At 34.4% G+C, this 27,500-nt stretch overlaps 2 protein-coding genes, 1 long non-coding RNA gene and 1 pseudogene across 6 annotated transcripts; 1 reads left to right on the top strand and 3 right to left on the bottom strand.

The window, feature by feature from the left end:
- Window positions 1-1,637: 1,637 nt before the first annotated feature.
- LOC104238012 (uncharacterized) lies at window positions 1,638-4,244 on the bottom strand (annotated as a pseudogene).
- A 5,305-nt stretch (window positions 4,245-9,549) lies between these two features.
- LOC104238007 (uncharacterized) lies at window positions 9,550-14,512 on the bottom strand. 4 transcript variants are annotated; one of them, XR_011405608.1, is made up of 4 exons: window positions 13,859-14,506; window positions 12,943-13,063; window positions 9,862-11,426; window positions 9,550-9,775 (listed from the first exon to the last, which is right to left on the bottom strand). It is a non-coding gene; the product is annotated as an uncharacterized lncRNA (long non-coding RNA). The 4 variants fall into 4 exon arrangements; XR_011405609.1 differs by having other exon boundaries at window positions 9,857-13,063; window positions 13,859-14,512; XR_011405606.1 differs by having other exon boundaries at window positions 9,862-13,063; window positions 13,859-14,512.
- Window positions 14,513-16,668: 2,156 nt separating this feature from the next.
- Window positions 16,669-21,014, top strand: LOC104238006 (small COPII coat GTPase SAR1A-like). Its single transcript, XM_009792262.2, has 3 exons — window positions 16,669-17,010; window positions 17,886-18,017; window positions 20,397-21,014. The coding sequence occupies exons 1-3, from the start codon at window positions 16,882-16,884 to the stop codon at window positions 20,715-20,717; spliced, it is 582 nt and encodes a 193-aa protein (XP_009790564.1). The 5' UTR covers window positions 16,669-16,881; the 3' UTR covers window positions 20,718-21,014.
- Window positions 21,015-21,739: 725 nt separating this feature from the next.
- On the bottom strand, window positions 21,740-24,886 carry LOC104238005 (uncharacterized). Its single transcript, XM_009792261.2, has 3 exons — window positions 24,549-24,886; window positions 23,648-24,036; window positions 21,740-23,194 (listed from the first exon to the last, which is right to left on the bottom strand). The coding sequence occupies exons 1-3, from the start codon at window positions 24,636-24,638 to the stop codon at window positions 21,916-21,918; spliced, it is 1,758 nt and encodes a 585-aa protein (XP_009790563.1). The 5' UTR covers window positions 24,639-24,886; the 3' UTR covers window positions 21,740-21,915.
- Window positions 24,887-27,500: the final 2,614 nt, after the last annotated feature.

Genomic DNA, 27,500 nt, shown 5'->3' with positions numbered 1-27,500 from the left:
TTATTAGGTCATAGAAATAACAATAATTTTTCATAAATATCCCGACAAGGGTTCTGAAAAATCAAAATAAGACATCTGACGCAAAATTTCTTGCTATATTGAGCTACCTAAATAAATCAACATTATCATTCTAGGAACTTATACTTTTTTCTTTAATGTGTATTTTACAGCATTAACACATTATTTAATAATAATACTTATGTTATTCTTAAAAAATTGTATACTCATTGGTATAGGATCCACGCGTAACACGCTTACGCGCTGAGACTAGTTTAGCTTAAAAAGGAGAAAATAGAATTAGTTTATTCGGTCAAAGAAATCTTTTGATGTATATACAAAATCCATTCGTTTAGTTTATATGAAATATCTGATATTATTTCACTAATATATGTTATAGGACTTCAGAATTCTCATTAAGGAAAATTCGTTTAGAACTTTTATAATAATTTAAGGGTTTCATTTGATACTTAGCTTCCTCAAACTTTCAAGCATTATTATAATATGTTCTTCACTAATTAACACTAATATATAAGTATGAATTAAATTAATATCTTAAACTTCGTAGTCATGCGACATTTTCAGATAAATAGGACAGAGGGAATACCATTTGTCTATCGCTTTTCCCTTCCATTTAACATGTAATTAATTATGTTATACTAATTATTCTGGATACCATACTTATTAAAATAAATAAATTGTACTAGGTGTAGTGACCGAGGTTACATGCTTAAAGGAATAGGAAAAGTTAACATGTAAACAGAATTTCTTGGAGTCAGGGGTGTTCATGGTTCAGTTTGGATCGGTTTTTCCCTAAAAAGAAACCAAACCAAGTAAGTCGATTTTTCAAATATTAGAACCAAACCAAACCAACTAAGTCGGTTTTTCTCGATTCGGTTTATGTCGGTTTTTCCGGTTATTTATCGATTTTTTCTTAAATATAAGACATACACTACCAAACACATATTCCGGCAACCACATTTTCAATGTAACACTATCAAATCAATTGCCCTTTGAGAAATCTATTATTTACCAAAATATATTGATGATAATTGAATCAAATAGTGATGAATAATTTAAGGACTCAATTAAAAATATGTTATTTTTAACACGAAATGGACTCTTACCCTAAACAAAAGAAAACTATCAATCAAACTAGAATGTAAAGGTAAAGAACTATATTAAAAGTGCAAACTATTAACATTTGCCATAAAGTTTTTGAAACTTTGTATAACAATATACATACATATATACATACATACATATATATACATACATATATACATACATACATATATACATACATACATATTAAAACCAAAACCAAATTTGATCGGTTTTTAAAATTCAAAACCAAAACCAAACCAAACCAAAAAGTATCGATTTTTTGGTCGGTTTGGTTTGATTTTCTTGGTTCGGTTTTTCGGGTTTTCGTGAACACCCCTGCTTGGAGTCATGTTGCTGTTTGCTTGAATTGTAATGGGTGCCTTACAATTCATGCCTTACAATTTGTACTAGGGTGCCTCACAATTGCTTTAAAAAGGAAAAAATCTATCGTTCGACAAGTCGACAATACAAATACCTAGGAACAAATTAAAAGCTAAAAAGACACACAATTCATAAAATAAAAAGAACCAAGTTCACACAATATCTGCAGGTGTGGGTGGGACATCTAGTGCCACTCCGTCTTCAATCTCACCCCACCCAATGAGACGCCAGTGGCCACCAACTCGACGGCTGAGCACCACCTTCTCGCCTATGCCAGTGCATACTGGTGCAGTTAGTTCCAATTTCGCGCTGTTATTTCTGGCTTTAATGACTTGAGCCCCAGTTGCCATGGACAATATATTCAGCATTAGTATTTCACCCTTCACCAGATTCAACACCTGCTTTTCTGACTCTTTTTTCTCAACCCCTACAAGCCGACGCATCAGTTTAATTTTCTTGATCTGCAGATAAAAGATGATGAGAAATAAGTTGCCAAGAGGATTTATTGTACCACATATATTCCTAGTGATTTGGCCAAAAAATAAATGGTCAAATGTATCAGGAGGAACTATAAATGGCTGGCATGATTTAGTAAGCAATAAAAGATATTACAACGAAAGCTAAAAAAGACTAAAGAATACGTGCTAACCTTAAGTTCAATATAGACTTCAGGGAGTGTACCAAGTTAAGACAAGAGGGGTTGCTCTGATGGTAAGCAACCGCCACTTCCAACCGAGAGGTTGTGAGTTCGAGTCTCCCAAGAGCAAGGTGGGAAGTTCTTGGAGGGTTGTTGTTGTTGTTGTGGAGTGTACCAACGTCTCCAAGGACTTGACCAACAAGCATATCGCTGCGTGATAGGGAAGGATCCATTGATGTGCCAACCCCAATAAGGCCTCCTGGCACAGCATACTGAAGCTTATTCTGTTCTGCAAATAATGACATCACTCTGGAATATATTGGTCTACAGATGATTTTTCCATCTGCAGTTTTGTCAAGGATGCCTGGACGAAGCTCAACCATCTGATTTACTTTTAAAACACCCTGAGAACAATGATATATACGTTTAGACATAATAAAGAATTTAAAGGTTAAACTTAGATTTAAATACCATACTTGGTTACCAACAAATTGATCAGTGGGAATTGTCAAAAGACAACTTTCATCAGATACATGTAGACACATTAATTAAAAGATGTTCTTTGTAGTAATAACAGTTATGAGAACAATTTGCATCAAACCCACACAACAGGAATATATATACCTTGAAGATACTTCCACCTACAACACCACCCTTCATGTCATCAATCCCACAACCAGGCTTATTCACATCGAATGATCGAATCACAACCATACGGGGAGGTGATACAAAATCTTTCTTAGGAATGGGAATCCTTGCAATATATTCACAAACAGCATCAATGTTGTAATTAAGCTGCGCGGAAATAGGTACAACTGGTGCACCTTCTGCAACTGTTCCCTGAAAGGCATAAGATGAATTTCTTCTTTAGCAAAATGTTTAAAATACTAGGTAATCAACTTGCAAAACTTTTTGGAAAGACTAACCTTGAGAAATTCACGGATTGCTTTATACTGATTTCTAGCTTGATCCTGCTGTATAGTGTCAACTTTGTTCTGAAGAATGATTAGGTTTTGGAGCTTCAAGATGTCAAGAGCAGACAAATGCTCTAGAGTCTGGGGCTGAGGACAACTTTCATTGGCAGCTATTAGAAGGAAAGCTCCATCCATAATTGTTGCCCCGCTCAGCATTCTAGTCATCAGTATCTCATGCCCCTACACCAAGTCACAGCCAAAGCTAAATATAGTTACAATGTAGTAATGCTCTAGAGGGGTTGCTCTGATGGTAAGCAACCCCCACTTCCAACCGAGAGGTTGTGAGTTCGAGTCTCCCCAAGAGCAAGGTGGGAAGTTCTTGGAGGGAAGGATGCCGGGGTCTATTTGGAAACAGTCTCTCTATCCTAGGGTAGGGGTAAGGTCTGCGTATACACTACCCTCCCCAGACCCCACTAAGTGGGATTATACTGGGTTGTTGTTGTTGTTGTTGTAGTTGTAGTAATGTCACTCATACTCATAGATTAATGGGACAACCAAAATTTTGAGGAAATATATGTGGCAAAAACTACAGATGCTTTGCCATGTTTCAAGTAGTTAAAAAATTGATTTATCACCTATAATCCCAAACATACTAACTTCTAGAAAGATAAAAATGCAGTGTGACTATAAAATAAAAATAGAAATAAAAAAAGGAAAACAATTTCAAGGCGGGGATCGGGTTACTATGTGATCAATCCTAAATTATGTTGCCAAAATTCAGAGAAAGCATTTTTATAAGAATTCTGTAGCAATGCAAAGAACAAATTCTACTGGCTTGTCTCCATGTGCAGCAATGTTTTAAGGTTCCAATGAATGAAGTAGCCATACCGGGCAATCTACAAAAGAAATGTGTCTGACCAGTTTCATCTTGCAATTGTTGAATCCAGGAACATCGCATGGAGGATTATCTACTTTACCACTTCCATATGACCTAAATGCAAGTTAAACAGATATCGCTTTTTCAACCTTGTATTTCTCCTTCTATATCTAGACAAGAGGGGTTGCTCTGATGGTAAGCAACCTTCACTTCCAACCAAGAGGTTGTGAGTTCGAGTCTCCCCAAGAGCAAGGTGGGAAGTTTTTGGAGGGAAGGATGCCGGGGGTCTATTTGGAAAACGTTTAGATAGATTGTATCGTCTGTAAGCCATCGTTTCATGATGTAAAACACCAGCAATACGAAGAATAAACTTGCAAGTAGGATACATGATGGAATTATTATATAAAACGGAATATAAGCGGGCAAGACGAGAAAACAAAGCAAACCAAATCGATCAGGATACGACAAAATAGAATATAGATAACAATCAAAATAAATATTATAGTTAAAGTAACAGTATGATACAATACAATAGATGACAATCATCCAAACAATAGTTGTTATTCCAAATAAATACTATTGAGATTCAATCATGAAACCGCCATTAACACTATTTACTACCCAAACACCATAATACACATAATTGATCCTTGATTATACATTCAAAAGTTGTTTCAAAAGTTGTGTTTCTGATGGGCACTTGTGAATATGAAATTGAGATTGGTAAGGTTGCTATTAAAAAGAAGAAGATCGCCATGGTTCCTGTAGGCTAAAACTCCCATTCTGAAGTGAATTAGGATTTTATTTTATCTATATATATATTAAAGAAAAAAAAATTAGCATTGCGGTTAAGCGACTAGCTATTAGGAAGCCACTTAGCAAACTTAGAACAAAGAGATTAATTACTGAAATCAAAATGGAAATAAATTAATTCAAATTTTGATTTACCTTTCTTCCCTTTAACAATTAATGGAAATAAGGAGGAAAATTAATTAACGCAAGTAATCTTTAATCCAAATCCACGTCTTTTTTAAGTAGTTCAGATTAAGTTTTACACTGTAAAAATAAATATAATAAATATATTATATTGTAAAATAAGAAATATCTCTCTCTCTCTCTCTCTCTTTCTATATATATATATATATGTTAAAGCAAGAAAGTTTGCATTGTGGTTAAGCCAAGTGGCTAGTGGCTAGCAATTAAGAAGTCACTTGGCAAACTTAGAAGAGAGAGATGATTATATACTGAAATATCTCTCTCTCTATATATATATATATATATTAAAGCAAGAAAGTTTGCATTGTGGTTAAGCCAAGTGGCTAGCTATTAAGAAGCCACTTGGCAAGCTTAGAACAAAGAGATGATTAATTACTAAAATAAAAATGAAAACAAATTAATTAATTCAAATTTTAATTTACCTTTCTTCCCTTTAATCTATATATTATATATTAAAGCAAGAAAGTTTGCATTGTGGTTAAGTCAATAAATATATTAAATTGAAAAATAAGAAATTTTGAATTAAAATAAAATAATTTGAATCTATATATCTATTAAAGAAATAATGTTTGCATTGTGGTTAAGCAAAGTGGCAAGCTTAATAAAGCCATTTGACAATTTAGGATAATATGTTTAATAACATTTAATTTAAATTGAAAGGTGAGATTTTTTTAATTTAAATGGGAAGATAGTGAATAAGAGTTTTCTAAAGATAGGACATGCTGATATCTATTAAAGGAATAACATGTGCATTGTGGTTAAGCCAAATGACAAGCTATTATAAAGTCATTTGGCAATTTAGGACAATATGTATAATAACATTTAATTTAAATTGAAAGGTAAGTGTTTTTTTTTAATTTAAATGGGAAGATAGTAAATAAGATTTTTCTAAAGATACGACCTACTTCCCTATTTTAACTAATAATTTTTTTAATAAAAAGTTGAGTTTAAAGATAAAAATAATACCCCTATTTAACTAATTTTAAAGATAAAGATGTACGTATTATAAGCTCCCTCCTTAAGTCAAGTGGCAGTTACAAAAAAGTCACATGACATAAAAAGTTAATAATTAGTTATTTAGTTATTGATTATTGTTTTTGAATTCAAATATCTATAAAATAACAAAATAAAATATTTAATAATAAAAAACATAAATTAAAAAACAACTATCCATTCAAATCTATATCTATACATAAGATAAGCATATTATATACATAAAATAAATTAATAATTCTTAAAAATATTGTTAGGATTTTTATACAAATAATAAAAGGCTTATATCTTTGTAGTTTTGATGAATTTAAAATTTTAATTTAGCAAAATAAATATTATATTATTTAAATTATCAGCAACTTACAAATTGAGAAAATTAATCAACTATTATAGTAGAAAAAATGACGAAAAGAGGGGATAAGGATAATTTTATGATAGTTATATTTTGAATTAATTAAAAAATAAAAGATAAATAAATAACTCTAAAAAATATTATTGATTAATTTAGACAATTGGAGAATTTTGAACAGTATAACATAAATTTTAAGAATAAAAATATTTCTAGAATAAGAAAATATATATCAATATTATATAAAAAGAAAAGTAGTATCAAAATATTAAGTCAATTGACAAGATTATAAAAATCGCATTAGTAAATAGAAACTTGCTAATTTAATAAAACATAAATAAGGGACAATAATTTATTTGATTACTATATGATGTGTCCTTTGATTTTGTATAGATTTGTTATATTTCTACATACTACATTAAATAAGAAAATAAAAATTAATATTTATTAAAATAAAAATATATTAGTTCATAATTTTATAAGATTAATATTCTGTCAAATCATCCGCGCATCGCGCGGGTACTGATATTAGTTAATAAGTAAGATGACGAGTTCCTTTGTGGGACCCAACCGACTTCAATTCGATTCTACTTTGGAAAAAAACAATAAATATTCTTAATATATGTCCTAAAATCAACTATTTTTTTTTTATTTATATAGATTTATTCCTTATTTGATCTATCATAGTATATTTCACGTTACTTTTCCTTATATGTTTTTCTTTGAAAATTGAACCTTAATACTATATTCAATCCTAAGGGAATCGAAATATTACTTAATTAAAACGCGAACGTATTTTGAATGAAACATAATTAAACTATGTTAAGACAATATTGAAACATTTACATTAAAACAATATCAAACTAACAGAAATATTCTATTTATCTAGAATCTGCAAGGTCAATTTTTGTATGTAAATAACAATTAAGGATTTATTCAGCGTGATGTGATGACTCACCATGTCATCATGTCACATAGGCGTCATTTGGCATATATTAATGTCATGTGGAAGCTTACATAAGAAGAAGGCTAGCATTTGTGAGAAAATTCTAGAGAAGTATGGACATTTCCTTAGGAAGAACCTAGATCCTTATGGATTTGCTAGGAAAGTCCTTGGAATCTTCTAGGCTTGTAGAGAATTCTAGAGAAAGCCCTTATCTTGTAAATATCAAAGACTTATGTAATAATTAATATTTACACACTAGCCCCTAGTAGACTAGTATATAAAGGGGGCCATTCATTTGTAATTCACCAAGCAAACAATTCAAGTTCTCTCTAATACAAAGCTTCCTTTAATAATTCTCTTGTGTTCTTTCTACCATTCTCTTAGCGATCTTGAGTGTAATAAGGCTTACTTGACATAGCAAGAACGTGAGCAAGCCGTGCAAGATCGTGAGCAAGTTGTCAAGTGCCGCACATGTACTTAGTTAACAACTAAGGACGTGACAACGTGGTATCAGAGCAAAGGTTTCAACTAAGGGAATGGCGAACGACGGAGAAATTAACGCTGCCAACACCCAAGCCAACGTCACCCAGGATGCTGCTGGCAAGAGCGGGTAATGATGTTGATGTTAGTTGGACACTAGGGCTGTTAAGAGGCAAACTTTCGGTATGTTGTCACTACAGAGTCTATACGGATTTATAGATTACGGGGATAATGGATGGACAAGGGCGGCTCCGTAAAATTGGTGGCCTAAAGCCAAATTTTAATAAGAAGCCTTATATTTTTTCTATTAGTACGTATCCACACATATATGCAAAAAAATTAATCTTGCCATTTTTTTCATACTTGTTGTTTATAGAATATCTTCTTAAATGACATAAAGTCTTTAACTTCACATAGTAATATTATTATTTATATTAAAAAAGGGAAATTTAAATAAATGAGATATTAGACATGTATTTGCGATATGTTACCTTTGATGTTGTTGTAAAAAATATATTTACTAATATGAAGATTTAAGTAGTTTAATTCAAAGTTTAAAAAATATTTTTCCTGTTTAAGAGTAGACACCTTTCTTTCTTTTTTACAATTTTTTTTGTACTTTTTATTTTTTCTACAAACATTAATATTGTCTAATTTGAAATAAAATTATGTAATCCATTATTAAAAATTTTGGGGGACCTAAATCAAGGCTTTACTAGTCTCCTACTAGAGCCACTTATCTGCCCCGTACATTCTCACTTAAAATAAGGCAACTATGACAAGAGCATTAAAGGCAGCGAGTTTGTCATTCAGTTACCAAATGTGAATGAAGCTGGTTGAACATTACGTTTATAGTGGGGCAGTAGTCTGTAAATAATTGTTGATTGTCAATGAGGGGCGGCTCAACAGGACTGATGGCCTGAACCAAAATATATTAAAAAGACCCTGAAACGTCTTTTATAAAATTCATATAATATTGAGATACAAAAAAAACCTTCATGACTTTGATATAGTGGTGAGAGCACAAATCATGATGTATGAGTTAGGCGCACGTCATATGGTATTGAATTCTTCCCTTAAGTGAAAATAGTAAAGGGTGAGCCAATTATAAGATGAATGATATTAGTAAAATGCTTGAATGCATGCAGAACTTCAAATTACCTGGATTGTCTGCTAGAAATCGAATAGCAACCCAACCACCAGAAGGGACACCCACAGTGTTCCTCTCAATAGGATCAACAAGGTTGAAATTTGCTGGATTGAATAATTGTTATTCTCTTCCTTTTCATCCTATGCGAGGTTTATTTTGCCCTTGATAATTTTCATTCCCCGCATATGCGATATTTCTTTATATTTTACGTAGTATTTAAACTACTAATTTAAATAATAGGGAAAATAGCACTTTTAGTCCTTGTGTTATCCATCTTACCACTACTAACCTTCAATTATATCATGTGAGTAGTTTTAATCCTTCAACTAACATACCTAAAAAAATTTAACGGAGAGTTCACTGCTAAAAAGGGCAATTCAGGTATTTAGAACATTATTGTTTGAAGAAATAAAAATTTCAAGAAAAATATCGTCCTGAACATCACGTACCCTAGTTGAACCCTAGTTCTGCAATATTTGGACGCTTCTTCATCACAAAGAAGTCCTTGATCTATTTGATCGGAAAGCAACGATGGAATTGCGTTCTAAAAGTGGGTTACAATCCACCCCATCATGTGAGTATTCTTTGAGTTAATTAGTTAAAGATTTCATGGGACAATCAAAGCGAAGTATCACGGCATACATACTAAAATACTTGGAATTATTGGCTTGATGATGTGCCAATTATGAACTCAGTTTCAAACACTTTAAGGAACTGTATGCTAACACAAAATGGTATTCACTATCTATAAGAAATTGAAAAGGTTTCACTAAAACATCTTTGATGCATCGCCAAAAACACCACATACATTCAATGCTCTCAAATGAAGACCTAGGAATCTCACAAAACCCTTTTACATGGACTTTTATTTCTGATAAGCAAAAGGGTCAACTTCCAGCTTTTGATGAGGTACTTCCAGATGTTGCACACAGGTTTTGTGCGAGGCACCTACACAACAACAACAACAACAACAACTACTCAGTAAATTCCCACAAAGTGGAGTCTGGGGAGGGTAATACGTACGCAGACCTTACCCTTACCCCGATAGGGTAGAGAGGTTATTTCCAATCGACCCTCGGCTCAGAAAAAATAATAAAAAACAAGAACAAGAAAAACGACAATTCATTAGTAACTTCAATAGAAATCGTAGAAATAGTAACATAAGCAATAAAGATAGTAAAATGCATGACATATAATGATATCAGCCAGAATCTACCTCCCGGGACAAAAATTAACAGCAATCTCAGTGGAGCTAAATAAAAATCGTACGCCATCTAGGGCAAACCCTATCCAACCCCACCCACCCAAAAAGCTCTAGTACCCTCTTCCCTACAACTCTTGTGCTTGACCTCCAGACCTCCCTATCAAGGGCCATGTCCCCGGAAATCCGCAGTCTAGCCATGTCATGCCTAATCACCTCTCCCCAATACTTCTTAGGCCGCCCTCTACCTCTTCTCAAACCTACCGCTGCCAGTCGCTCGCACCTCCTCACCGGGACGTCAAGGCTTCTCCTCCTCACGTGCCCGAACCATCTGAGCCTCGCTTCCCGCATCTTATCATCTACCGGGGCCACGCCTACCCTCACCCGAATATCTTTATTCCTAATCCTATACATCCTAGTGTGACCACACATCCACCTGAGTATCCTCATCTCCGCTACCTTCATCCTCTGGGTATGGGAGTTCTTAACCGCCCAACACTCCGTCCCGTACAGCATGGCCGGTCTAACCACAACCTGCCCCTATACGCTGAGTGACGTCCTCGTCGATCTCTTCGTCCCCCTGAATCTCTGACCCCAGGTACTTGAAGTTGTCCCTCTTGGGGATGACCTGAGTTCCAAGCTTCACGTCCCTGCCTACTCCTCTCGGCTCAGCGCTAAACTTGCACTCCAGGTACTCTGTCTTCGACCTGCTCAATTTGAAACCCTTTGAATGCTTATGGAATGCTGCAAGGGCAACTACTGAAGCTCAATTCCACAAGTATATGGAAGAAATGGAGAAGCTGAATTCGGAAGCCCCTCAATGGTTCAATAATAAGCCTCCTATTCACTGGTCCAGAGCTTTTTTCTCTTCTTTCACAAAGTGTGATATGCTATTGAACAATTTGTGTGAATCGTTCAATGGCGTACTATTGCTTGCTAGAGACAAGCACATTTTGGCAATGCTCGAGTCACTTAGGTTGTACATGATGTCAAGATTTTAGAAGAATAGAGATAACATGATGAGGCATGAGCACACAATCTGTCCAAAAATCTTGCTGAAGTTAGAGCAAAATAAATCTAAGGCTGCTGAATGTATTGCCACTAAAGCTGACCAATTCCATTATCAAATTGAGGACATCTACCTTAGACTATTCTCTGTTAATCTTAAGGAGATGACATGTTCTTGTAGGAAATGGGAGTTAACTGGAATACCTTGTCATCATGCAATTGCGGCTATTTGGGTTAAAAGGGATGAACCCGAAATGTATGTCCACGAATGCTACACAACTGAGCAGTATATGAAGAGTTATGGACCCTCAATCCTGCCAATTAATAGCTCTGCACAGTGGCCTAAGACAGGAGTAGATCTAGTGCTGCCACCCATTTACAAGACTCAGCCTGGTAGACCGAAAAAATTAAGAAAGAGAGGACCCGATGAGACATCTCCAAAAGAACCAGATATTAAAAAGCATAACTCATTAAAAGCATCCAGAAAAGGAAAAAAGAATAACTATGGTACATGTGGAAAAACATGACATAATAGTAGAAGATGTCCTATTATCATACTGAGCCACCAAGAAGAGGTTCAACAACAACTTAGGAGAGAAGGTCCTTCTAGCGAACCAAGCAATGTAACACAAGCAAGTACTCCAAATGTACTTTTTTATTTTATTTTTTTTATTCTTTGCAGATGAGTTGGTTAAATTTATTAAGACTGAAACCACTAAAGATTTTGCTTATGCAGGTTTCAAGTATTATTAGTGAGAGTCAAGCATCAATGCAAATTAGTTCCTCGTTTATGACTAAACAAACAGTAATTACATTTCTTGAAATTTATTCTTGTTTTAGAAAAGATTTTTTTCTTACTATCTGTGCAGTAAATATTGGAACTCTTTTTTTGATTGTTAAGTGGTAAATATTGAAACTTACCACCATACAATGACTGCAATCATAAATTCGGTCTATTGAGCACGTTAACACCAAGTTTATTGCTTACTGCCATAAGGATTGAATGTAGTGAATTATTCACATATTTACCAAATCATAAACTTTGGGGAAACCGACGGGGTGAAGTAGACTTAAGTTGGAAATAGATGTAACTATATTTTTTTTCATAAAAATATGTTACTGTAAGCCATAAATAAGATTCATACCTTGGCTCTACAATATTCAGTACAACAACAACAATAACAACTCAGTATAATACCACTTAGTTGGGTCTGGGGAGGGTAGTGTGAACGCAGACTTTACCCCTACCCTAGGGTAGAGAGACTGTTTTCAAATAGACCCCCGACATCCTTCCCTCCAAGAACTTCCCACTTTGCTCTTGGGGAACTTACAACCTCTCGGTTGGAAGTGGGGGTTGTTTACCATCAGAACAACCCCTCTTGTCAGTATTGATAAAATTTTACCAAATCATCCATGGGAACAAACCCTGCCCGCCCTTAACTTATAGCCGTTTGGCCAAGCTGCAAAAATCAGCTTATTTTGAAAAGTCTTTTCTTTCAAAAATGCTTTTTCTTAAAAGTACTTTTGGTGAGAAACAATTTATGTTTGGCTAAATAGTTTGAAAAGCACTTCTGAACAGCAATTAGTGTTTGGCCAAGTTTTAAAAAATTGCTTCTAAGTGTATTTTCTCAAAAGTGCTTTTCAAAAAAGTGCTTTCGAAGAGAAGCTACTTTTTTCTGCTTCTCCAAAACAGTTTCTGCTTCCCCTCAAAAGCATTTATTTTCCTTCCAGAGCTTGGCCAAACACCTCAAATTGAGGCCAAAAGTGCTTTTGACAACAAAAAAAAAGCACTTTTGGCCAAAAATAAGCTTGGCCAAACAGGCTATTAATCTAATTAGGTTGGTATTATTACGCCTATACTCGAGTAAATGCACACACAAGATTAAAAGGTAAAATCATGCAATACCAAGTGATGTAAGATCAAAAGAGTAAACTGTAGATACAAATCAAGAGTGACCATAAGGATGTTCTTTGTCGTTGGGAACCCTTGCAGCTTTAAACGACATCAATGCCACTCCACTCAGAACCTGCAAAGACGAGAACCGAACATTAGACATTAATAATAAAGGAAACACCAGAATTTACGAGGTTCAACTAATTTTGCCTACTCCTCGGACACAACCAATATTTTATTCCACTCCAAAAATACAAGTGAAATAATACTAAAGAGAGAAGATACAAATGTCTTAAACAGATGAGAAGGCAAATGAGAGGTGTGAGCCAAGATACTGTCTAAGTATGCTCTGTGGTTGCAGCATAGTCTGATCTTCCACATCAGAAAAGATTTATCTTGGTAACTGAGTCAAGGTTCTGTCTGAGTATGCTCTGTGGTTGCAGCTTAGTCTGATCTTCTACATCAGAAAGGAAATAATCTTGATTTGTGTCGTCAGCTATTAAATAATATTTGTGTCAAATATGGGAGACAATAAACAAGAAGAATCTACATCAAGTGTCAACAATACGTCATCATTGGCATCTTCGCTTATGACAAGAATTGTGTCAAATGCGAAATTTGCGGTAGAAATATTTGACGGGTCCGGACATTTTGGGATGTGGCAAGGCGAGGTTCTAGATGTCCTTTTTCAACAAGGGCTAGATCTGGCCATTGAAGAAAAGAAACCAGATGTTATTGGAGAAGAAGATTGGAAGATTCTCAACCGTGTTGCTTGCGGTACCATTCGATCCTACCTTGCTAGAGAGCAGAAATATCCATACACAAAGGAAACTTCTGCAAGTAAATTATGGAAAGCACTGGAGGATAAATTTTTGAAGAAAAACAGTCAAAATAAATTGTACATGAAGAAGAGACTGTTTCACTTCACCTATGTTCCTGGTACCACGATGAATGAACATATCACCAGTTTCAATAAGTTGGTCACAGATTTGCAAAATATGGATACAACTTATGATGATGGTGACTTGGCCTTGATGTTGTTGGCGTCACTTCCTGATGAGTACGAGCACCTTGAAACTACTCTACTCCATGGAAATGACGAAGTTTCTCTCAGAGAAGTTTGTTCGGCTTTGTACAGCTATAAACAAAGAAAGCGAGAAAAACAGAAGGGCGGAGATCCAAGTCAAGATCCAGACCCAGCAAAGATGAATGTGCCTTTTGTCGAGAAAAAGGGCACCGGAAGAAAGACTGTCCGAAGTTGAAGAATAAGGCCAAACGCAACAGCAGGTCCATTCCATCCCAACCCACTAGATTCAACTCGACTACTAAATACACAGTTAATATTTTGTTTAAAATAGCAGGTCTCTCCAGCCTACTACTGCTTCTGTATCTTACTTCCACGGCTAGTGCTTTCATTTCTAATCTTCATTAATCAAGTCATACCCCTATTTTCTAACGAATTTCAGGCTTGTTCCAAAATCTTATTCTGGAAATCCTTAGAATCTAAAGTCAAGAAAGAAGAAAAGATATATTTTGTTCGGATGAGTTTTGTTCTTCAAAAAGAGAGAAAGATAGAGAGAGAGAGCGCTAGTAGAGGCTAGAAACAAATTTGATCATATTTTGTGTTTAAATTTTAAATAACCTGAATAAAAAAAAATTCTTAAGAAAAATAAAAATAACTTAAATAGCCGTTTACGTAATCGGTTAAACTAAAAATAATTAATAATTATATGTATAATAAAAATATAATATATACTATATTAAAAGCACGAAGGCTCTTAGCGAATGTCATTCGCCTTTTTTTACCTTTTTAAAAATAAAGTTCAGACTTGAAAAAATGGTTATTTAGTTAATCAACCTAATATTTAAGATTTTAAATTGACTAAAATTTTAATTATCAAATCTTTTCGTATTAGGACTTTAAAATCCATGAAGATTTTTTTATTTTATATAAATTCTTTCTTTATTTGAATGGTATAACATAACTATAATACCTACATATTACTCGATTTTTATTTGTCATATCTTTCTACTTTATAGGCAACTGGCTTTTGTAGCATCAGTAATATTTTACCTTTAAACTTTTGAATCCCAAATATTTAAAATTTTAAACAGTTCATCAATTTGTTAAACAAAATGGACAATAAGATGTTTATAACAATATATAATTCAACATATATTTTTTAGTAAAATTATTATTTATCTATTCTATATTAAAAACATGAATGTCCGTGAAACGTCAACTTACTTTTTGCCCTTTAAAAGTAAACTTTACACTAGACAAAATAGTTCTTTAATTTATTTTTTAAAACCTTCTTTATTTAAACTATATAAAAAGTCATAGTGTTTAACACTTTAAAATCGATTCAAATTTTATCACTTCAATTCGAATAAATACATAAAAAGGAGCACTAACGTTGTACTATTTACATTACATATATAAACAAATTGATGATGAAATCTATATCTATATCTATATTTATATATATTTATACTATATTAAAAGTACAAAAACCCTTAGTGAAATGTCGTTCGTCTTTTTTACCCTTTCAAAATAGAATTCACACTAGATAAAATAGTCATTTAATTATTTTTTAAATATTTAATACTTTAAAATCAACTACAAACCTTAAGTATTAAATCTTTCCTTATAAAAATATTTTTCTTTTGCTTGAAATTTACACCATATAAAACTTTAGAAATTTTACTTTGTGAGTTCGAGTCTCCCCAAGAGCAATGTGGGAAGTTCTTGGAGGGAAAGATGCCGGGGGTCTATTTGGAAACAGTCTCTCTACCCTAGGGTAGGGGTAAGGTCTGCGTACACACTACCCTCCACAGACCCCACTAAGTGGGATTATACTGGGTTGTTGTTGTTGTTGTTGTTGTTGTTGTTGTTGTTCCTTGTTTGAAGTGTGAGCCATGTGAGGCGTTGGGGGTCTAAAGTAAGAGCTGCAATTTTACATGAAATACTATAAATTTACATGTTTCCAGATTGATTATCAATATTAAAAGGAATTTAGAGAGAGAAAAAAAAGATTTGCTCTATTTATTTTTTACCACAGAACAAGCGTATATCAAATGAAAGAGTGCTATTTTATATTTATTCCTACAAATAAATAATTCCATACTAGATTTAAGAATTTAAAATAAATTAAATTAGTTAAATTTAATATTTTAAAATTTAAATTTTCAAAAACTATACGAGAAATATTATAAGTTATAATTTTTCTCATGTTAATATGACAAAAAAGAATATTTTAAAATATTGGTCAAATGTCAGACAATTTGACTTCCGATAAGCGAAAAGTGTCATCAAAATTGAAATGAAGGGTGTATAAGATATGTATATTACAAAATAATATACAACTAATTTATCTAAATTCCTCATATATGCGTTTTTAGAAGATATTGAATACGATTACTCTATTAGCATGAGAAATTTATTTTCATCATTTAAACAAATATTGTATTATATATATATATAGGTACATATTAATTGATAAATATCATACGCGTGCAACGCACGCACACTAAAACTAGTCATATATAAAAAATATAAATTTATACTGGATAAAAAATAAACCGTCTATCTAACTGGCTATTTGCGTAAAAATCCCTTACAAAAATAAAAATAATAATAAATTACACAAATAACCGGTCAGATTAACGGTTTACTACTTTAGCCTTTATATATACACATGATGAATATATATACCTCTAGTGGCTATTTGGGTTAGTAACAAAAGGACAGCAATGAATGCCAGTTCAGATCCATCCACATATCACAGCAGTACAGCACGTACAAATTTGTCTTTTTCCAACAACAATTAGCTTTTCACATTAGCTTCACCTAAATCCTTAAACAATTCTTTAATCATCTAGTTATAACAATGAAAATGTCACATATATAAGCACCCCCAGATCTGCTTTTGCAGAAAACTAGAGAAGAAGATGTTTCTGTGGGATTGGTTGTATGGAGTTTTATCATCTCTAGGTTTGTGGCAAAAAGAAGCTAAGATCTTATTCTTAGGCCTTGACAATGCTGGCAAAACCACTCTGCTTCACATGCTCAAAGATGAGGTACTATTATTAATCCCTTTATTTTTCCCATAACTTGTGTTGTTGTTTGATTTTTCCTCTCCTTGAGCCGAGGATCTATCGGAAACAGCCTAGGTAAGGTTTGCGTACACACTGCCCTCCCTAGACCCCACTTGTGGGATTTAACTGGGTCACTGTTGTTGTGATGTTGTTTGATTGAACATGGAGTTTGTGAAGGGAAGAGTTTTGAAACTTGTGGTATAAAATAAGCTATAGATATTTGTGTGATACAATGTGAAGTTTAAAGTTAAATTATTTGTAATATAGAAAGCTAGCATTTTGCATCACATAAATTGAGACGAATCTTTGAGAAAAACTTGAATTGAGTTGAAATGAGCAAATGGATGCCGACGATTCATATTGTGTCTTGTTGATTGATTGTGGTCTAATACTCTTGTTTCTAAGTATAGAAAGCTAGCATCTTTTTTTTGGATAGGGCAGTAGGCTAAAAAAGAAAGTGCATCACATAAATTGAGACGGATGGAGTAATTATGATGATTCTTTGAGTAACATTAGAAAGAGTTGAAATGAGCAAATGGGTGTTGAGGATTCATATTGCGTATACTTTATTGATTGATTGATTGATTGTGTTCTAATAGTCTTGTTTCTAAATATAGAAAGCTAGCATTTTTTGGGATAGGGCGATAGGCTAAAAAAGAAAGTGCATCACATAATTTGAGATGGATTGAGTAATTATGATGAATCTTTAAGAAAATTTGAATTGAGTTGAAATGAGCAAATGTGTGCTGAGGATTCATATTGCGTGTAGTTGATTGATTGATTGTGGTCTATTAGTCTTGATTTATCATAAAATATTGTCTCCTTTTTGATTATTTTTAATTGCATTTCATTTGCAGAGGTTGGTTCAGCATCAGCCGACCCAGTATCCTACATCTGAAGAGTTGAGTATTGGGAAGATAAAGTTCAAAGCTTTTGACTTGGGAGGTCATCAGATCGCTCGTCGGGTCTGGAAAGATTACTATGCCAAGGTCTGTTTTGTGTATCAAATGTGCATTTTCTGCATAAAAGGATTGAACTTGTCTTGCTCATTTTGTTGCATTATTTATTCTCCGCCTTCTCCTATCTTGGTTACTACTTATGTAAGTTTTCAGGATTGTGCTTAATCTCTCTGTCCAACTAGAGTTATATTAATACTTGGATTTTGTACCTAAGCATTTTTTATGCTTTAGTTCACTGTGGGATCAAAAGAAATAATCAAAAAGAATCTCTTTTTGATAATCCAAAAGTAAAGAAAACTCGAAATTGCCTATTAAATCATGTGATTGCATCAGATCCATGTAGTCTGTATTGCATGTTAATCTTTTTGCTTATCTTGTTGGTCTGAAGTTCGTCTTGCTGAATTTTCGTGCTATAAAGTATGTGGAGCTCTTTTCCTTTGTAGAAACAATCAAAAAGTTTGACTAGCTCAACTTGGTTAGTGCAACATTATATATCCGCACACTTATATGCACACTTATATATTTGCACCTTGAAGAGGAGCCTTGGAGCAATGGTAAAGTTGTCTCCGTATGACGTATAAGCCATGGGTTCGACCCGTGGAAGTAGACACTAATGCTTACATTAGGGTAGACTGTCTACATCATACCCCTTGGGGCCCTTTCCCCGCCCCTGCGTGAATGCGAGATAGTTTGTGCACTGGGCTGCCCTGCCCTTAAACATGCCAATCTTGGAAAGCTACTGTAATAGGTTATGTTGCAAATTGAATACCTTTATCCTGTAAGGCAGCTGGATTTTGGAGATGATCACCATAATATCTATGCCTATTGCTATATTCTACATATCCAGAGACTCTGCTTTTCGTTCTCCCTTATCAAGATGACTTGTCTTTCTCTTTAGTGGCCCTTGTAGTTATTACTTATTAATTCCTCTAGGTTGGATGTCCCTTGCAGCAACTATGCAACATTAGTTTGGTGACAATTATCTCCGTCAATATAAGAGCTTCAGAAAATATTCATGTCACAAGTTAAATTTGTTGGAAGTGTAGTAGGTCTATTGCAGCATCGTCTTTACCTTGTTTGCGCTAATTTGTTGCTTTGTTAGCATTTGACATGTTCCTTTTATTTAGTTTCACTTGTAGGCTTCTAGTATTGCCAAAATAACATTTCTTTACTAGACATGAAGAAAGATGAAAGCCTTGTTCTTCCCGTCCTTCTAATGTTAGGAAGTACTCGATTCTTGTGAAGGATAATATTGCCTTTTTCCAAAGAAATTGTTGTTTCAAAGTCAAATCGGGTTATGGTTAATATTTATGCCAGTTGACTATATTTTACTTAGGCAGATACTCTCCTTATCTTTCTCCCTCATCGAGATGACTTGCTCTTTAGTGACTTATCACTTAGTAAGGCCTCTAGAATGCTTGTCCGTGCAGCTACATTTGAAACAATGTTGTGCTTCATTTGGTGACATTTATATCTGTGAAAATAGGAACTTTAGAAAGTATTCATGCGACAAATTAAATATGTTTAAGGTGAAGTTGGTCTCGTACAGTATTTTATTTTTGTTAGCTTTTTTAGCACTAATTTGTTGCATTATTAATGTTATCATATATTTTTTGAGTCATTTTAGCATCGCCAAACTAAAATTTCTTTACTAAAGATGGATAACGATGGAAATCTTGTTCTTTCCATCCTTTTGGCGCTAGAAAGGTATCAATTCTTTTGAAGGGTGATATTGCATTCATCAAAATAAATGTCCGAGATGGTGTTACCTTACTCAAAAATAAATGTCACATATGACTTAAAGATACTTGAAATAAATTTGATATTTATCAGTGATAAAGGAAGGAAATGATAAGTTACATAGTGACTTATACTGGATACTGTTTGATCAAAACTTTATTTATATTTTGAAAGGACTCATTCAATTCTTCTTTTTGAATCCCGTTATAGGCTTGCAAATTTTTAAAGAAAATAGCAAACGAGAGTAGCGTGCAGTTGTTGTCCTATAGGTTAAAAGGACTAGACATTCTTGTTCCTTTATTTTAGGTCTCTGGTGTGTCATTCCCCTCAAGGTTACAAGCTTGACTCTGTGATACTTTTCCATCTTTGATCTTGGTCTTGATTGCTTTATAGCCTCATACTGTTTGCCTAACTGTCTTACAGTTTTAGCCATTTTGCCATTATTTTCTGTTTTTCTAGGGGTGGCTAACTAAATGGATCCGACAATCCTTAATATTTTTAGACAAATTCTCCTTACTCTCACCAAATGCCAAATTTGGCCATTTTATATCCGTTGTTTAATGGACATTTTAGTCAAATTTGATATTTTTGCTTTTTTGGTGACTGTTAAACTGGCCAATGAGTATTCTGGAGTTTTGTATCAATTGGCTCGAGTTGCTGTTTATGCAGGTTGATGCAGTTGTATACCTAGTTGATGCATTCGACAAAGAGCGGTTTGCAGAATCAAAGAAGGAATTAGATGCGCTTCTTTCTGATGAGGCCCTTTCTACTGTCCCCTTCCTCATTTTGGGTAACAAGATAGACATACCATATGCTGCCTCAGAAGATGAATTGCGTTATCATCTTGGCTTGACCGGTGTCACTACTGGCAAGGGTAAGGCGAATCTTGCTGATTCAAATGTTCGGCCTTTAGAGGTATTTATGTGTAGCATTGTACGGAAAATGGGTTATGGCGATGGCTTTAAGTGGGTATCTCAATATATAAAGTAGGTTTTCATTAGCCTGAGAAGTTCAAAGATATTGCATCGTCGATATGCTATATATCAGCTAATGTTTCCTTTTCTGGAAAAGATGAAAAGATTGGTTTCACCAGATATTTGTTCATTTTATTTTGGTACCAATTTTGTACACTTTGGTGTCTATGTAGTTTGATGACAAGGTATTCTTATTCTGTAATATTTACGTGTAGCTCGAAATTGCCATCTACATATTCTTGACTTAAATTCATACCTGTATTTGTCATCTCCCATTCAGTTATATTATGAACTTATATTAAAGTTGTACCTATCTTTGTTGTCTCTTCATTCACTGTATGCACTGTTTCTGTATGCAAAAGTTGACCTTTTGGTTTCTAAGTACATCATTCAAATGGAACCTTAGATGCTTTCGGAGTAAAGGATCGTCAACCTCTTTTTTCTTCTTGAGAAATAACTAAAATGACAGATTTTTTACGACAAAAGGATTTCCCCTTTCTTTATTTTACAGATGGATTTTATTGGTATTTGGACTGAATTTCTTTTTGAAAATATGAACTTCTAGTTTTATACAACAATAACACACTAGTGTAATCTTGCAAGTGGGGTCTGGGGAGGGTAGTGTCTAGTGTGTACGCAGACCTTACCCTTGCCTTGTGAAGATAGAGAGGTTGTTTCCGAATCAATTCATATATTGTTAATGTGTCCTATTATTTTCTACAAAGCTATTACAAACTTCACTCGTTCATTATAACGTCAAGTTCACTATTATGTCCATTCCAAAAGTCACAACGACGATATTGTAAAATCCATGTCTCTAGTTCCACTTTGCCTTTGTGGATGTTCTCGTGATTTGTATGGTGTTTGGGTCAGCTTTCGTACATCTCGATTATTTTACCATATAGTTGCTTGCTACCTCTCACCAGTATACGTACTTGGTAATTCTGTCCACAAGGATACCTTAGTCTCCGATGATTTTCATCCACTTCGTTGATGCTTTTATCACGGATAAAGGTTTTACACTAAATTAAACCCGAATGAGAAAAGGTGCTAGACTGCTAGTAGATATATTAAGTACTGAAATTAACTCTGTACATTGTGGTGCAAAGCTAGAGGAATTTTTTGAGAAGAGAATATGAAAATACAAAAATAGATTAAACTAGGTAACAAAACTTTCCCAGCTAGCAGTGGTAAGTACATTTTTCCCTTAATATTCAGCAACTCAATGCTTCATATTTCACTGGAATTGGTTGATTAAAACCAGCTGCTTGACACAACAGATTCCCAACTATTGCAATGTCTCTGCAGAACACCCCTTGGAACACTGTCGCGTTTGTGTTTGTGGCGTTTGTGTTACTACATGATGTAGTATTACACATATCTGAACCAAGAATTTCAGCTCTAGATTGTTGAAGTTCTTGAATTGGCTGAACTTGTTGCTGCATTGCAGCTGTGCCAAAAGTGACAGCTTTTGATTGTTTGAGTTCTTGATTTAGCTGAACTTGTTGCTGCATCAGTTGCAATGCAGCAGCAGCCTTCTTTCTCTGCTGCTCGGCCATTTCTTCGTCCTTTATTATCGTCATCAAACTAGCATAACCTCTCTGCATCATTCTATACAACAACAAAGCAGACATCTTTGCTCTATCCCTTACAGAATCTACATCTTGTTCATCTGCAAACTCGCATCTTTCTATAAAACTCGTCGATTTATCAGGCTTGTGTCGTAAAGTTAGCAACAAATGCGCTCTTTCCAGTTCTGATCTTGAACAACCCCACTTCAAACCAATCAATGCATAGTAATCTACATTCCCCGTTTCGCCATTTGCAACCCTCTTCTTCAATTCTTGAATCTTAGTAGCCAAGGAACAAAGCATCCCTGGAATTTCCCTGTATTCCACGTTTTGACGCTTCCATATTGGTCCTGATAATTTCCTATCGCGTAGAATTGAATTGTACAAGAGTTTTAAGTGTTCCAAATCGTGAAGACTATCGGGCAAGCATCTTATGGTTTCAAATAGTGCAGCCCTGGTCCTAAGAGCAGCTATGCAAGAAGGGTCCAACGCTAAAGTTCGATTGCAATCAGCTATTGCCTCTGCAGTTCGACCAGAGGAACGATATGCTGATGCTCGATGCATATAGCATTCGGCCATGAATCCCTGAGGGGCACCACGACGACCATCCACAATTTTTGAAAAATGTCTAATAGCTTCTGAGTAAAGACCGGCGTCAAGAGCTGCAATAGCAGCAGTTTTTCGTCGTAAGAGTAGCTTGATATGACTGAGAAGTTGAGAGATGGTTTCTGACTCTGCAATCGGCAAAGTTGTCCAGTGCTTGCCTGAGAGCGGAAATTTTGCAAATGAAAAACTATCGTCCGACCAACAAATGCTCTCGCGTCTGAAGGCGTCTGTAGCAAGGCGTTTTCCGGTTTGTAGCAAAACCATCGCGTCTTCCATTAGACCCAAATGGCAACAAGCTTGTCCTAGGACCAAGTACCTGTCGAGACATAATATAATTACGTAATCGAAAGCATGTTCTCTCTAACAACTTAAACAAATAGAACATAATTCAACATGGTATCAGAACAAACAATAGATTCTGGGTACAAATCTCATCGCCACCCAAAAAGCAATTATTTCCCCCGTCCCATAAACAAAGAATGTCACATTTCTATATTTAGTAACAATTTAACTTTAAAATGTCCATTGTACCCTTAATGAGATGATCTATAGCGCCACAACTATTGCTTATTCTACACCACAAGTTCAAAAATCTTTCTTTCTTTGTTTAACTCTATGTCCAGTCAAACAACGTCACATAAATTGGGACAGAAGGAGTAATATTTTCATGTGTTTGTCCCATGAAAAAATTCAGGCTCACACGTGAAGAGGCGTGTCTAAGACATAATATAATTAAGTAACTAAAAGTTTGTTCGATCTAACAGCTTACCTCCATTGGCCTTCTTTATTGCAATTCTTGTAAAGGCTAGCCATAACTTTCTTCTTCAAATCAGAAACAGAGAAACACTTGAAATTTGGTTCATTACCAGAGGAAATGAGCCTAATTTGCTCCTTTGAATTATCAAATGAACCAGAAGAAGAGGTTGAAGAGGTGTCATCACTTGGAATTCTTAGACTAGGAATATAGTCCTGTAACATATAGGCTACATCCTTAAAACACCTTAAATAAAGCAAACATCGAGCCTTTAACTCAAGTGCTATTTCAAGTCGTGGAGAAAGTACAAGTGCAGCTTCAAGAAGTCCAAGAGCTGAAGCAATCTCATTTGTTTCTTGAGTGGCAATGAGAATTTTTGCATCTTTGATATATTTTTCCACAATCTGAAAAATAAATATAGAACATCAGTTCATGACTATGTATAAAACTGTCTATGAAAGTTTTGTCGTATTTCTCCACGACGCGAATATGAATTAGTCGGATCAATGAGAGTGCAGCCCGGTGCACAAGGCATTCTGCATTCAGGCAGGGCCCGGAGAAGGGCCGCACCCAACGGATGTGATGTAGACAGCCTATCATAATACAAGCAATAGTGGCGGATTCCACAGCTCGAACCCGTGACCTATAGGTCCCACGGAGACAACTTTACAGTTGCTCCAGGACTCCCCTTTAGCCGGATCAACGAGAGTGCAGCCCGGTGCACAAGGCATCGATCCAAAGAAGGAACGCACCCCAAGGGGACGTGGCGTAGGCAGCTTAACCTAATGCAAGCATTAGTTGCTGCTTTCACGGCTCAAACTGGTGACATATAGGTAACACGGAGACAACTTTACCGTTACTCCAAGGCTCCATTCAACCGAATCAATGAGAGTAAAAATAAAGAATATGTGGTTACCTTTTTGTTGCTAATCCACCAATGCTTCTTTTCTCCACAGGAAAGAGTTGGAGATGCAGCCATTGTTGATGTACAAGGATCATTAACCATCAAAATGCTGCAAATTTTCTTGTTTTTTGGCCTAAAGGGTGTCTGTATTTACATTAATATTTTCCTTTTTTTGATGTTTGAAATGAAGAGAGAGTACTAAGATATGTAAATATGATATAGAGAGGTAGAGGGAATGAAAGGGAAATGCATGAATATACAGTGCCAGCTTTGACCTAATAAACTGAGAGAAAAATTTGGTCCTTCTGTTTCATCGCTGGCAAACCACGCACCCACGCCAGAATCTCTGTAAAGACTACTCTCCCTCTCTACAGTCTATATTATTATAGAGTTATGTAGATGTATTTAATTATACATTTAAACTAGACATGCCAATGCTGTAAACAACATCTTTTTTATATATATAACCTTAGTGTCCGACCATCTTGGGCATACCTCGATTATTCTACCGAAGCTATGCTACCTCCTATTAGTACAGTATCGGATAACCCTATCCATCAAAACTTAAATAGATAGAAAGAAATTACTGATAATTTTTCAACCATTGCTTTAGAACCCCCCCCCCCCCCAATACCACCAATAATACACAAGTCCAAGCGGATATATTACCATCAAGATTTGTGGTGGAATGGATAGGATTCCTCCCCCTTAACCAAAAGCTTTGAGTTTGAGTTCTCGAATGAATTTTTTTTTGGTAGGGATTGCTTTCTCCTTTAATGGGCGTCACTCAACAGGATTAATCAGGGCTTCAAAGTGGAGACGGAACGGGCGATGATCACTTTAAGCTCCCGACTGAAACTATTTGCATTCAGAAGCTGAAAAGTATATCAATTTGTATAATTTTTGTATATAACATACATAAATGTGTGCGTATATATATATATATATATATATATATATAATATATTTATTCGGCTATTATTTTAAGAGCGGCTATACAGTATTATTTTTTCCTACCGAACACCGATTGGAAAACCAAAAATAATATGTTTAACATTTTATTCAACTAACCACTGCCATATGAACGGAATAAAAGGGTATTAGATTCAATATCCATATATCTATTTTAGATTGGCATTTAATAACACAATAAATTTTAAGTCGTTTTCAACAAATTTAAACTACTAGATCCAAGGCTATTATGTCCCTTATCTAGATCACGGGTCCTCAGATAAAGAAAAGTGCCTGAATTTTCCTGCCTTTATTTATTTATTTATTTTTGCTGGAATATTATATAATATTTAAAAGTGCGTATATATAAGTAGTACTTATTGCACCTTTGAGACAATAAATGTGAACTTATATAACCATGTATATTTTTGTACACCTGTCAATTGAGAAAACAGATCCTATGTAGGCTAGCTTGCAAAAATATTTAACAATATTAGGAGATGGTAGGATATTTTTCAAGTCGAGAGTTTATTGGAAATAACATCTTTATCTTAACAAGTTAAACATAAAGTATACGTATACATTATTACTCCAGACATCACTTGTGAGATTATACTGAATATATTATTGTTGTTGAGGAGATGATAGGATAGAATAATCATCCGACGGTTGTCATAAAATGAATATATAAGAGTCTTTCATCTTTAATTGGAGGTTTCAAATTTGAACTATCAATATGAACAAATCCTATAAGGAACGATTTTTCCTTTAATCGGTCTTACACAGCTAGAAGCGGATTTAGGCCGTGTTTTTAGTGCACGTGAACCTATAGCCTTTTTCTCAAACTAGATATTTTATGTGTATATTTCGTAAAATCGATCTAATATTATCTGTTGGAACTCATGCTTCAAAAAGGTTGAATGGTGTATCTGGTTGAATGTTGATCGTTATTTATCCAAAGGAACATGGATCGATTATCACTTAGCATTTTCAATGGTGCACTCATATTCTAGAAATTCTAAATTCGTCTTTAAAATAATACCGTATAAACTAAATTAGTCAGAGTTCAAATACAAATACCGAGTATCGGATATGAAAAAAAGAAGAAGCTTGAAGATAAGCAGTAGATAGAAATTGGGGTGAGAAAGTGACAAGTGCTCTCTCTCGTAAGGTGTAAGGCAACAGAATCATGCTTTTTTTTCCCTTTGCTTTACATTTCACCCACATTTAATTTATTGAATGCACATGAAATATTGAGTCGACAACAAGATTGGTTTGTCTTAAAGTCTCTCTAAAATAATTAATAAACTTCCCTTTTCCTTTTCCTTTTTTTCCTCTCACATAAAGGTTTCCCCTCACCCCTAGGCCTCGAACTTTATCTTTATCTAGGGAAGAAAGTGACGAGTGTTATGAAATAAAAGCAATTTAGTAAAACATGAACAAGAAATAGAGATAGAGAGAAGGAAGAGATTTTCTTCTTCAATTGTGTGTATTTTTCTATCTATTACAAGGCCTTTATATAGGCATGAAAAATGAAGAAAATATGTCATAGAATATGTCATTGAACATAGAAAATATGTCATTGAATATGTCATTAACCATTTGAGAGAAAGATCGTAGAGGAAGAGTAGACATCCACCATATTTTGATTTTTATCATAACAATGAGTTCATAATTTCTGTATTTTTAGTTTATTTTTTTGAAGGGGAGTTTTGGAAAGCAACGGTATAGTTATTTTTGTGTGATTTATAGATCATGGATTAGACCGTAAAAGTAGACATTAATGCTTGCATTAAGGTAAGCTATCTACATCACACAACTTTAAGTACGATCAGAGGCGGACCCAGAATTTTTATGCGATGGGGGCACATTATTTCGCTCAACCATTGCCCCTAAAGGCTTTTAGTATTCAGGGTACCAACTGCTTTAAATTAACCATTTTCAAGGTATACACACACACACACACACACACATATATATATATATATATATATATATATATATATATATAGG

Source organism: Nicotiana sylvestris, chromosome 2, assembly GCF_000393655.2.
Source record: "Nicotiana sylvestris chromosome 2, ASM39365v2, whole genome shotgun sequence".
Taxonomy (NCBI): domain Eukaryota; kingdom Viridiplantae; phylum Streptophyta; class Magnoliopsida; order Solanales; family Solanaceae; genus Nicotiana; species Nicotiana sylvestris.
The sequence above is the reverse complement of the archived record's forward strand: the minus strand, read 5'-3'. Positions and strand labels throughout refer to the sequence as shown.